The following is a 12,095-nucleotide window of genomic DNA, read 5'->3' on the forward strand; positions in this document are numbered from 1 at the left end:
AGCCCAGCCCCTGAGAAGACAGCAGGACACAGACGTTAATGAACTCAATGGAATTATTAATAATAATAAAAATACAGCAACGTCCGGGCCACTTTCCCCAGCTTCTGGTGGTAACTGCAAACCATTCTGCTCCAGGTGATCTCCAGTTGGAAGGAAAAGCGGGTGTCTCTGTAAATAATACATACAGAATAATCAGAAGGGTGAAGTGTTTAAATCATCTGTAAACTCTTCCCTCCTTCCTCCCCGGATGCTGGCAGTGCGGGGCCTGTTGGCCCAGGACAGCCCTTGAGCTAGGGGTCAGTACAATGCTTCAGACACACAGACTGGGGGGAGGGGGAAGAGGCCCATATAAAGTGGGGGTGAGATGGATTGAAATGTGGGCGGGGGGGGGGTGACAGCAGATCAGGTGGACTGAGGGACGGGGAAACAGACAGCAGTGGGAGCTAGAATGGGGGGACAGACAGACACCAGTGGGACCCAGAGCCGGGGGTGGGGAGGGAGTACAGGGAGGGGACAGACAGACAGACACTCATGGGAGCTGGAGATGGGAGGGGATATAGGGAGGGAAGGGACAGAGACACCAGTGGGAGCCAGAGTTGGGGGGGGGGAATGGGGAGGGAGAGGACAGACAGACACCCGTGGGAACCGGGGGTGGGGGGGGATATGGGGACAGACAGACCAACAGACACCTGTGGGAACTGGGTGGGGGGAGTGGAGGGATACGGGGAGGGAGGGGACAGACAGACAGACACCCGTGGGAGCCAGAGACTGGGGGGATGTGGAGCCAGACAGACACCCGAGGGAGCAGGAGATGGGGGGAGGGGAGATATGGGGCCAGACAGACACCCGTGGGAGCCGGGGATGGGGCTGGATCGGGGCCCGGCCGGTGCAGCAGCAGGCGGGGAGCGAGAGATCGGCATGTGGGGAGGAGGAAGAAGAGGAGGAAGAAGAGGAGGAGGAGGAAGAGGAGCCGGGCGGGGGGGATCCGCCTCCGAGCCGGCGAGCCAGGCAGGGGTTAAAGAAAAAGCCCCTTCCACTTCCGGATGTGCTCACAGCTCCCGGGGCTGGGCAGACAGAGCATCTTTCTTCCTCCTCCTCCTCCTCCTCCTCCTCGGCGAGCCCCGGCCCCGGGACCGTCCCCCGCTGCCGCAGCCCGGGGAGGAAGCCGAGCGAGCCGGGAGACGGGAACCTGCCACCGAGCCCAGCCCGGCCCCCCCTCTCCTGTGCGCTGGAGCTTTTTGGGGTGGGGGGGGCCCTGATCTCTTGAAGGGGGTGGGGGCTGTAGAGATCTGTCCCCCCCCACCCCACCCCTCTTCCAGCTTTCCCCCCAGGAGCCCCCCCGAAATTGGAAGGCAAGAAATCTTCTCTGGGCAGAGGTCTGGGGGAGGGAGGGGTGGGAAGGGGGGGGCTCCCCCTGCTTTGGGAAGGGGAAGGAAAGCAGCAGAGTGCTTTGGGAGGGGGTGTTTGCTCCTTCACCCCCCCATCCCCCCCCCCCTTCCTCAGCCCAGCACCAGGGTGGGTTGTTTTGGTTTTTTTAAAGGATCATCAGTCATTCCGCCTTTGACAGCTCTGAATACTTGACGGGCAGCTGAGACAGCCAAAAGGACTGCTGGGGAGAAAGAGAGAGAGAGAGAGAGAGAAATCGACTGCAACCCCCCCGCCCCCCCCCCGCTTTCTCCAGGACCCCCACCCCCACCCCCCCATCCACCAATGCGTTCCCTCTTTGCATTAGTTCTCTGGCCAGCACTGAATCAGGGTTAACCAAGCCAGGGAGGAGGAGACCCCCACCCCCCACCCGGAGCCCTGAATTGTTTGCAGCGCTTTGGACCCAGAGCCTGGGGTGGGGGGCGGGGGTGGGGGGGGATCCCGGATCCTCGCCCCCCATACGCAGCCCACTTGCGAGCGAGAGCGCGAGGAAGCAGGACCCGGACTTGGACGGAACCGCCGGGCACCCAATGGCACAAAGGGTAGGTCCGAGTCCCCCCGGGCCGCGGGAGGCGCGTCTCGGCCCGGCCGACGGATGCGTTTGGCGAGGGGCTTTCGGAAGGGGATCTGGGATTTGAAAAGGGGGGTGTGGGGGGGGGGTTGCTCTGAATCGCTACCGCCCCCCCCGCCCCTTCTTCCAACAAGAGAGAGCCCGGGTTGTGTGTGGATGAGCGGGGCGGATGGAGGCAGCCGTGTGTGTCCGTGGGGGGGGCGGGGGGAGAGGGGGGGATCATTTCTCGTCCTGGTCTCTCTCCTTCCTCCGCACTTCGCTCGGCACCCAGGTCCCTCTCTTCCCCGCTGCCGGGCTTGCTCTGCAAGTGCCAGATGGGGTGTGTGTTTTTTCCGGGGTTCGGGGGGGGGAGATGTTTACACTTAACTTTTTCTTTAAAATAAAAAAGGGGGGGTCTCGGAAGGCGCTTTGTGTTGTCTCCCAGCGTTGCTCCGTTTCCTGTCCCAGCTGCTCGCTTCGCTGCCTCCCCTGTCCCGGCCGGGGGGAGCCGGGCGATGAAGGGGTGTGTGTCGATACAATCCGTAGATGGGTTGTGATTCTGCACAGGGCTCCTGCCTTGGCTGTGTTTCCCCCCCCCGGCGTGTCCTGACTTTCTCCACTCTCGGAGGGGCTGGGAACGCCGCGGTTGCTCGTTTCGGGGCTTTATTAGGTTTCCATTTAATCGGGGGTCCTTTGTGCTTCGTTTCTGACGTTTTTACAACTTAGTTTCGACTCTGATCTCAGGGGCAGAAGCTGCGGCCCTCAGAGCCCGCCCGGTTGTTAGAAATGTAGCCAACGGTTCCTGAAAGATTTTCCTCCGATTTTGAAATCACATTTCGATGTTGCTGTGAGCTTTCTCAGGATCTGACGCAGACATCCTAAACGGCCCGGCCTCTATCTTATTAGCGACCCTAAAATATCCGCACAGCTGTTAAAATACAAACTAACCCTATCCTGCTAAAAGCAGGGGGGGGGGGTTAATGCCAACGTTAAAAAAACCCCGAGTCACTTCCTCAAGACTTGGGGGGAAAGACCAGTCATCATCCAGCCGTATTTTCTACACCCTGCGCGAGTTAAGTTTCCAGGCGTAAGAGAAAAGTTTGTCATTCAAAAGGAGCGGGGGAGACGGGGCTGGGGAAGGCCGGGGCGCTTTGAAAATGCCCTGGAAGTCTGGGGAGACAAAGTGGAGTAAAACGAGGCACGAGCCGCATTATTACGCGACAGCTCCAGGATGGGCTCTGGGAGCGAAAACAGAGGTAAACGACTGGTTTAAAAGGGGCAAATAAAACTCCGATCGGCTTTGCAGAGTACGCAGCATGTCTGGTTAGATTTTAAAAAGAAAGTGACCCCCGTGTTTCCACCAGAGTTTCCCTCCTGCTCGTAAAAATCGAAGCCTTTGGTTGTATAAATATTCCCCCCTCAACTCACTCCAGCGTCAAACAACCTCCAAACGGCTAATGGAGAATTAAAATGGCTTTTGGCTGGACAGGCTTGAGGACTAAAGTTGGCAATATTTAAATCAGAATAGCTGTCACGTTGGAATAATTTCACAGTCCTCCCTCCCCCCCTCCCCTTTAAAAGGTCTGGTTCAGGTAAAAGGTGGAAAGCCCGTTGAATAAATTATTCCTCAGTTCACAGAGTTCAGTGTTTTTAAAAGAGAGATCGAGAGTCTCTTTCTATTGCTAGTTAGAGACCGACATCTAAGGGACGGGCAAATGGAGGATTTAAAAGTTTATTTACAAGGAACCAAGGAGGGAAGATTTTCAAGCAAGACGCTGGGAACTCAGGAGCGCGTTCATATTTTAAACCTCAGATTCCCTCCTCGACAATAGGCTGAAAACGCGTTTTAAAGCAACCCCAGGGGCCAAACAGCGTGGTAAAGGCGACGTTTGCACGAAAATAAGACGATCCATCGCCTCAACGTTAGAAACTTTTTTTAAAGGCGAGAAGGTGGGAGATTGGGGGGCGGGGGGGGACTTCCCAGCCAGGGCGAGAGGATCAGTATTCGGATCCGCGACTGGGCTGGGCTGAAACTGGCCGCACCGTTTGGTGGCGTGAAAGTGACACGGTTTGCAGCGGCGGGTCGTGAAAGCCGCCGAGGTGCCGGAGTTAAATTAACAAGGTCGCCGGCCAGGAACTAATTACCCCGAAAAGAATGTTTAGATGGCAAAGGGGGTCGGTAAAGAGCGGCATTGATTTTTATTTTAAGCTGGAAATCAAATCAATGCAAGTCACCAGCCTTGTGAGGAAGGGTTTCTATTTCTCCGCTTCTCGCCCCCCAATACAGAGCAGATCAACCCCGCTTCTTTACGAAACCAACGCACATGCCTCGGTTTTCGTTAGGGGACGCCTGTCGTGGGCAGAATAACTCGTCCGGGCCCGATTGTGCCTCGGAGGAGATCTGGGCAAAAATTACTTCTCCAGCTCCCCGGATCTGAGCTTGCGTAGGGATGTTTTGGGTGCAAAAATTCCTCCCCCTCTTCCCCTGTGCCTTCACGGCCCGGGGGCGGGGGGGGGGGGGAGAGGGGACTCGGCCGGCGGGCGGCCCCCCTGGCTCACCCCCCCTTGTTGTCCACCTGCCTTGCAGTACGATGACCTGGTGCATTACCCTGCCATGGATGGAGTCGCTTTGCCAGGCTTCGGGGACCCTCACTCGGGTCGGAGTTTGCAGCACCACCCGCTGAGCCAGAGCTCGCCGTATGGACCGGCCGGGGTAGCCCACCGGGCAGGCATGCCCCCGGGGCTGGGGAATACCGACGCCTTGAAGAGGGAGAAGGATGAGATCTACGGGTAAGGAGCCGGGGCTGGGCTCTGGAAAGGGAGGGGGACTCCCAGAGAGGGGGGGTTCTCCCTAGGATTGGCCCAGGTGTCGGGGGGTTCCTGTGCGAGTGAAAAGCCTCGGAGCTGTTTTATTTGGACTTAGGCGTTGTCTGCTTGGCTACGTTTCGGAGGCTGTCACTTCATTCGGGGCGCTGTCCATCTAATGACCGGGGGACCCCTGGGTCCAGTAGGCTCTGGTCAGTTTCACCGCTGGTGGGACCATCTGCATCTCTCCCTTTTATTTCAAGGGGGGGGGGGTGTAGGTAATTTGCGGTCGAGATTTCTGAACGTGGATCAGTCTAATTTCTAGCAGGACCGGGGCTGTCTGTCTGTCTAGCCGTTTTCTGTCTGTTTTCTCCCCCATCCAGTTTCGGGGGGATTTGTTTGTTTCTAACCATGTATTTCAAGGAGGAATCTCTCTCCGCCTGTCATCCTGGTAGTTTCCAGGAGAGAGAGAGATTTACCCACCCCAGACAAAACAAAGGGCACTATGAGAGGGAAAGGCCGGGTTGTCATTTTAAAATCGGGCTCCCGAGTGAGGGAGCGGGGCGTGTGGACGAATCCAATAAGAAAGGACGCAAAGTTTGGCTCCAAGGGGAGCAGAGAGAAGTGGCTCGGGGGACCCTGGAGTGGGGGGTGATTCTGAAGGCCCGGGGAGAGGAAGTTTTTCTCGGCTTGGTGTGAGCACTTTGGTGTCCTGGTCTCTCATTGCTCTGCAATTTGGGGCCATCAAAATTATGGACCTTCGGTCAGGTCCCGGCCCCGTCGCATTTTGCGCTCAGGACTAGAAGTGGGGGGTCATTGCTGGAGAAGAGGGGTGCCTTTCCAGGCAGGTGAAAAGGCTGCATCAGAAAGTCCAGAGGTTTTCTACAGGTGAGGCCAGAAATCCAAGACAGGGAAAGACCCAGGGAAGGGAAGGAGGGGACATGAAATACACCTTTATTTAACACAGCCTCCTCCTTGAAACCTAAACCCACCCTGTCCCTTGGGAAGGTGTAAATAAGTGAAAAATGCCGAGGTGTCAGACATGGACCCACTGCATTTATAGGGAGACAAAGGAAAGGTGGAGAGAAAGAGGGAAAGAAAGAGAGAAAACACAGAGGAGAAAGAGGGGACAGAAAGGAGGGGAGAGGGAGGGAAAGAGAGAGGAAATAGAAAGAGGGAAACAGAAGGGGGAAGGGAGAAGAGAGCCAGGAAAGAGAAAGGGGGAAAGATAGAAAACAAAAGGAGAAATAGAAGGCAACAGCCCAGGAGGGAAAGAGGGAGAAATAGCTCCCTTCTGGAGAAGGTCAGCAGCCCATGTGGAGGACAGAAAGAGCCGAAAACTGGGAAGAACAGAACCCATCCAGGACCCCTTCCCCACCCCCACCCCCAAAGATTTCGCAGTCACTATTGGAGGAATAGGGACCAGGTGCTACAAGGGGCATCAAAGTTTGCCAGCCGCTTTCTTCGAATCCTGGCTTTTCTGGCTCCATGTGAACATTTCTAGGAGCAGGGAAGCAAAACTATTTTCCTGCCCCAAGAGGCATAAAATGTCCCTATTCCCCCTCCTCTCCCCCCCCCCACGTGCGCACCCCCTTTGCCAGAGTGGGGGCTGCTTTTAATTTGCAACCATTTGTTGTTTTTACTCGTGGGCTCTGTGGAGACTCTCGGCTCGGCTGCTGGGTTGACAGGCCAGCTCTCAAGTTCCAGGAGGGAGAGACACACTGAGGAGATAACATGGCTTATGTTGGCTGCCAATATTTACATAGCATATGCTGTGTGAACTTGTGCAGCGAGCTGGAAATGCACAGTGTGTGTCTCGATGGAGAGGGAGAGAGAGAGAGAGGCTGCTCTGGCCTATGTGGATCTATCTGGCTGTGTGTGGGTGTGTATGATATATATGTGTGCGAGTGGGGATATATAAACGATCACAGGAATGTAGGGCCCCGCGCTGAGACGGGACCAAGTAACCCTATCCCAGTGGTTCTCAGGCAGGGGTATGCGTACCTCTGAGGGCGTGCAGAGCTCTTCCCCGGGGTACGCAGAGCTCTTCCCGAGGGTACATCAGCTCGTCTAGAGATTTGCCTGGCTTTACAACAGGATACGTAAAAAGCGCTAGCCAAGTCAGTGCCCACTCAAATTCCATCCAGACAGTGACTTGCCTGTACATGGACACGGAAATGTCCGCGCAATATTGATATTCCGATTGATGTGTTTTACAATTATATCCTACAAATGAGAGAGTCGGCCACTCGTCAGCAACAGTGCGGCGGTGACACTTTTCCATGCTTCTGTCTCATTTCGTCAGCAAGTCGCTTTTAAGTGAGGTGAATCTTGGGGGGACGCAAGACAAATCAGACTCCTGAGCGGGGAACAGTTGTCTGGGAAGAGTGAGAGCCCCAGCCCTAGACCGTCCCTGATCAGCGTGTGTATATGGCATACGCATGTGTCCATGTGTCCACGAAGTGTGATCAGGGCTGCACCCTGTGCGTCTATGGGACATTTTGTACCCACAGTGCGATAGAATCGATATATTACACACTCGCTGCCTTAGCTGTTATACTGCATGAGCGCTGGGTAAGCTGGAAAGCTTGCAACAGAAGTTGGTCCAACAAAAGCTATTCCCACCCCGCCCTTGTCTTGCTACTATCCTGGGCCCAACAGGGCTACACGAGTGGAAAGTATTGAACTGCCAACACGGCATGTCTGGGTGGACAACATTTTGGGTATATTCTATATACACAGCTACCAAGTGTATATCTCTAGCTATACATGCGGTGTAAATATGTGCTTTTAAAGGTATCTAGGCACCTAAATACCTTTAAAAATCTGTCCTTAATATGCTGTGTTATACACAATGCCTGTATGGATCTTTAGCTACACACTGGGTATAGGATGTGTGTATGTGCGTACATGGCTAGCTGTTCATTTGTCGGTTATTCTGTGTGTGTGTGTGTGTGTGTGCAGTAACATTGTGACGTGTGTAACAATGTGGTACACTGTGTCTATGTACCTATAGAATAGTTTTGTATCTGTGTCTCTCTATATATTTACACAGCGGATGTATGCATGGCATGCTCTGTGTGTATATATATTTATACACACAGTGAGCAAGATCCCTCTCTCACACGTCGTACACACAAAGTATACTAATCGTACACATCTCAAAGTATACTAATCATACACACACAAAGTATATTAATGTTGCACACTGTATCTGTGCGTATAGACTGTTTTGGACAGGCAGGAATTCTCTAGGCCCAAATCCCTGTTCCCTGCTGGCTTGTGTGTTTGTTCAGATGAGTGTAAAGTGAGAGCAAAGCATTGCCCAGTGGTAGCACTGTATGCCCTCTTTACACGCCCGCTGCACTTGTGTAAATGCCTGCATAAGTAGCCGTTGTCTCTAGTGTGTAAATGATCTGCGCACTCTGTGTGTGTGTTCACACATCAGTAGTACACTGGGCCTGTATATACAGACTTGTGTGCGTCCGTGTGTACACACAGTGTACAGGACACTGCCTTGCTATGCACGTCTTTACCGCACATTTCAACGTGTGGGTGGTGGCTGTGTTGAGTGGCAGTTTTAAATTCGAAAATAAACAAAATTTCATAGCATGGGCCCGATCCTCAGATGGGGGTCGCTGCAGGGAAGTTAATGGCCACTGATCAGTTTGCACCACCTGAGGATCTGGCCGTGGCTGCATAAATCTGGGACGCTATCAGTGAGCGTACATGTCCGCGTACACGCAGAGCGTACCATAGGGCTGCAGTGTGTATAGTGTGTCTGGAACCATATTTAACGGAGGAGCTGTAATGTGACATCTGGATTGGCATCTTCCATGCATGTAAACACAACCCAATGTGGGAGTAGGTGTTATACACTGTGCCTGCATTGGATTGACTGAGTGTGAGCAGAACTTTTAGCATGTGTTTTGTGGGGCAGCGTTATATGCTGCTGGGCGGGGGTGTGTGGGGGTGTGTGGAAACACACTGCGGGGTATAATGCCAACACACACAAACATGTTATAAAAGATATACTCACCCTCAAAATCCGCTTGCATGTCAGTTTTGCGAGCATGTCATGGCACGTCAATATATGTGTTTGTGTGTTTAAGCACGCCGCGGAGTACAATGCGGATATCCTCACACCCACTGTTTTGACGTTTCTTATGTGAGGCGTGTGCATCAGTCCTATACACTGCAGTGCATCTATACGCACAAACCCCTGTCCGCACAGCTGTATGCCATCTTGCTGTACACAGGATATACTGCTGCAGAGTGCAAACACACCTCCCAAATATTCCCAGGCACGTGAGGTATTTACATATGATATTTGCACACGCAGTATACAGGACTGTCTGGGTAGAAATACTCACCATGTGCACGTTCTCAGTCTTTCGATACTGTAGAGTGCGGACGCATTCTATATGCATCTGTATCAGGCTGTGTATATATATAATACGTATGGTTCTGTGCATACCTGTGAATTACGAACCTCCCTGTGCTACGCAAAGTGCATCCAGAGTATAGAGAGGGAGCGTGTGTAGAATATGTACATTTTATGTGCTTTGTGTATTTCCTCCCCCCCCTTCATTTTTCTGCTTTCTCTTTTTCTCCTTCCCTTTCTCCTCTAATTTTCTTTCCTTCTTTCCATGCTTTCCCCCTTCCCCTAACCCTCTGGTTCCTACTCCCAGTCTCCTGCTCCCTGCTTTTTACATACATGTCGATTATTAATGTATTGGGCGTATTATGGTGGGTGCCCAGGGACCAATAGAAACGGGGTCCCCTTTGCGCCTGGTGCTGTAGGAACACAGAGTAATGGAGAGAGCTCGCCTCTCCCATTCGCAAACCACCCCTTCCCTCCGCCTCCTCTGAGCCCCCCTCTCCCCCTAGGGCTGGACCTTCCTCCCTTAAGAGAATGGTCCCAAGCAAGTGAGTGTTGCCAGCTCAATCCAGTGTCTTCTCTATAGCAGCTCTCTCCCCTCTCTCTGAAGTGGTGCCAATTCTGATCCAGAAAGGCACCACAGTCCAGCTACACTAATGGGCGATGGCCCATCAAGGAAGGAAATCAGGGTGCCTTTGACTGGTAGCACCGGGCATATCACACAGTTAAGGGGTGTGCGTGTCCGAATGATGCATGCAGGTTAAAATTCTGTCTATGCACGTGTAGTGTGTAAAGAGTGTGTGTGTATGTACACACTTTAAATGTCACACTCCATGTGTCCGTGCACATGCACTAGGTCATCCCCTAGCCGTGTGTACACGCCCTCATAACGTTCCCCCTTGTGCATGTGGCATTTTCCACACCAAACCGTTTTGTATTTTGTGGTTTCCAACAACTTTCTGTTTCAAAATTTCCTTGATTCTCTTTTTAAATTCCAAACACTGTTTTAAAACGGTCAGAACAACTTTTCAATTTTATTTCAACAAAACCTTTGGCTCTAAATGATTCCCTCCCAAACACACTTTTAAAAGCTGCCCAGGGACTGAGACAAATCTGTTCTTCCCCCAGCTCCATTAATGCGCATGTATATTATATCTGCTGTGTGTGTGCACAGTAACAGTGCTCTCCCTTGTGTCTGTGTGTAATATTTGTGTACATACACACACAGTAATAATGACAGGTTTCAGAGCAGCAGCCGGGTTAGTCTGTATCCGCAAAAAGAACAGGAGGACTTGGGGCACCTTAGAGACTAACCCATTTACTTGAGCATAAGCTTTCGTGAGCTCACTGCATTGGATGCATGCAGTGGAAAATACAGGGGGGAGATTTATATACACAGGGAACATGAAACAACGGGTGTTACCATACACACTGTAAGGAGAGTGACCAGGTAAGGTGAGCTATTACCAGCAGGACAGCGCGGGGGGGACAGGGGACATTTTGTAGTGATAATCAAGGTGGGCCATTTCCAGCAGTTGACAAGAACATCTGAGGAACAGTGGGGGGGGGAGGGGGGGGGAGATAAACATGGGGAAATAGTTTTACTTTGTGTAATGACCCATCCACTCCCACTCTCTATTCAAGCTGAAGTTAATTGTATCCCGTTTGCAAATTAATTCCAATTCAGCAGTCTCTCCTTGGAGTCTGTTTTTGAAGTTTTTTTGTTGAAGAATTGCCACTTTTCGGTCTGTAATCGAGTGACCGAAGAGATTGACGTGTTCTCCGACTGGCTTTGGAATGACATAAGTCTTGACGGCTGATTTGTGTCTATAATAATGCTGTCTTGTGTATTATGCACACTGCGTCTGTACCCACCAGTAACGTCACTCTGTGTATTATGTACCAGTGCCTACAATTCCTACCACAGGGCTACATATGCTACATACAATAGTCACGTACTATATATTCACTATATGAATTATATTTAGGTTTGGAAGGATTCAATATTTCATCAGAAAACGGTGATGGCACTGCATGGGCCAACAAAATATTTCCATCGATAAAAACTGAAATTTACAGCTTAGCAAAGTGCAAATGCAGCTTGTGAACTGCTTAGAGTTTCTTTACTTGGGCTATTTTGACATGGGATGGACGGTTTGCCTTTTCATGATTATAAAGCTTTTTGAATCTCAGCGTCGACTGTCATAAACTAGTGATTGCCGGATGCCCCCCACAATTCCCACAACTGTGACAATTTAAAATAAACAGGAACGGGGGAAAATGCTTAAAAATAAACCTTGAAATTATTAAAAAATAAAAATCTAATTTTGCCCAGCCTAATTATATGCCCTGTGTCTGTCTATATCCGTCTCCACACATGGATTGTGGCCCTCTGTTTGCGTATTTGCTCTGTGTGTGTATATACACTAATGCCGTTCCAGTCTGTATATAACTGTCCTTGGAAAGCATGCACTTATGTAACAGTCACCTACAGGGTTAGTATTTATAGCCTTTGTCTGCTCACTTCTGCACAATATGGCGCAGAGATAATCCATTGCACCCCATGGGTATGTGAACAGCAGGGGGCTTGTCTAGAGGCTACTCCGTCTGTGTGATACGCTGTGGGTGCGTCTCCACTTGTGTGTAGATGGCGTATAGCACGTGTGTTGCATATTGTGCATGCTTCTGTGTGACAGAGTCTTTTATTCCCCAGCATGTGTCCTACGCTGCGAGCGCGGGGATGCTCACCCATGGCCACTGCGCATATTACACCCTGGGTGGGTTCGAGAGACAAGGCCGGGGAGCGAATAGCTTTTATTGGACCAACTTCTGTGGATGAGAGACACGAGCTGTCTTCGGGTCTGGGAAAGGTCCTCCGAGCATCGCAGCGAGGTGGAACAGGTTGGTTAGTGGAAGTAGTTAGCGCTCAAGGTA

The 12,095-nt window shown here is 51.9% G+C and overlaps 1 protein-coding gene across 1 annotated transcript in view; it reads left to right on the plus strand.

The window, feature by feature from the left end:
- The first annotated feature begins 1,044 nt into the window (after positions 1-1,044).
- The window catches only part of MEIS3 (Meis homeobox 3), a 34,618-nt gene continuing 23,567 nt past the window's right edge, over positions 1,045-12,095 (plus strand). Inside the window, exons 1-2 of the mRNA XM_048832991.2 lie at positions 1,045-1,967; positions 4,563-4,765. Coding sequence (XP_048688948.1) covers positions 1,956-1,967; positions 4,563-4,765 — 215 coding nt within the window. The 5' untranslated portion in view covers positions 1,045-1,955. The remainder of the gene's footprint in view (positions 1,968-4,562; positions 4,766-12,095) is intronic.

This window comes from Caretta caretta, chromosome 23, assembly GCF_965140235.1.
Source record: "Caretta caretta isolate rCarCar2 chromosome 23, rCarCar1.hap1, whole genome shotgun sequence".
NCBI lineage: Eukaryota > Metazoa > Chordata > Testudines > Cheloniidae > Caretta > Caretta caretta.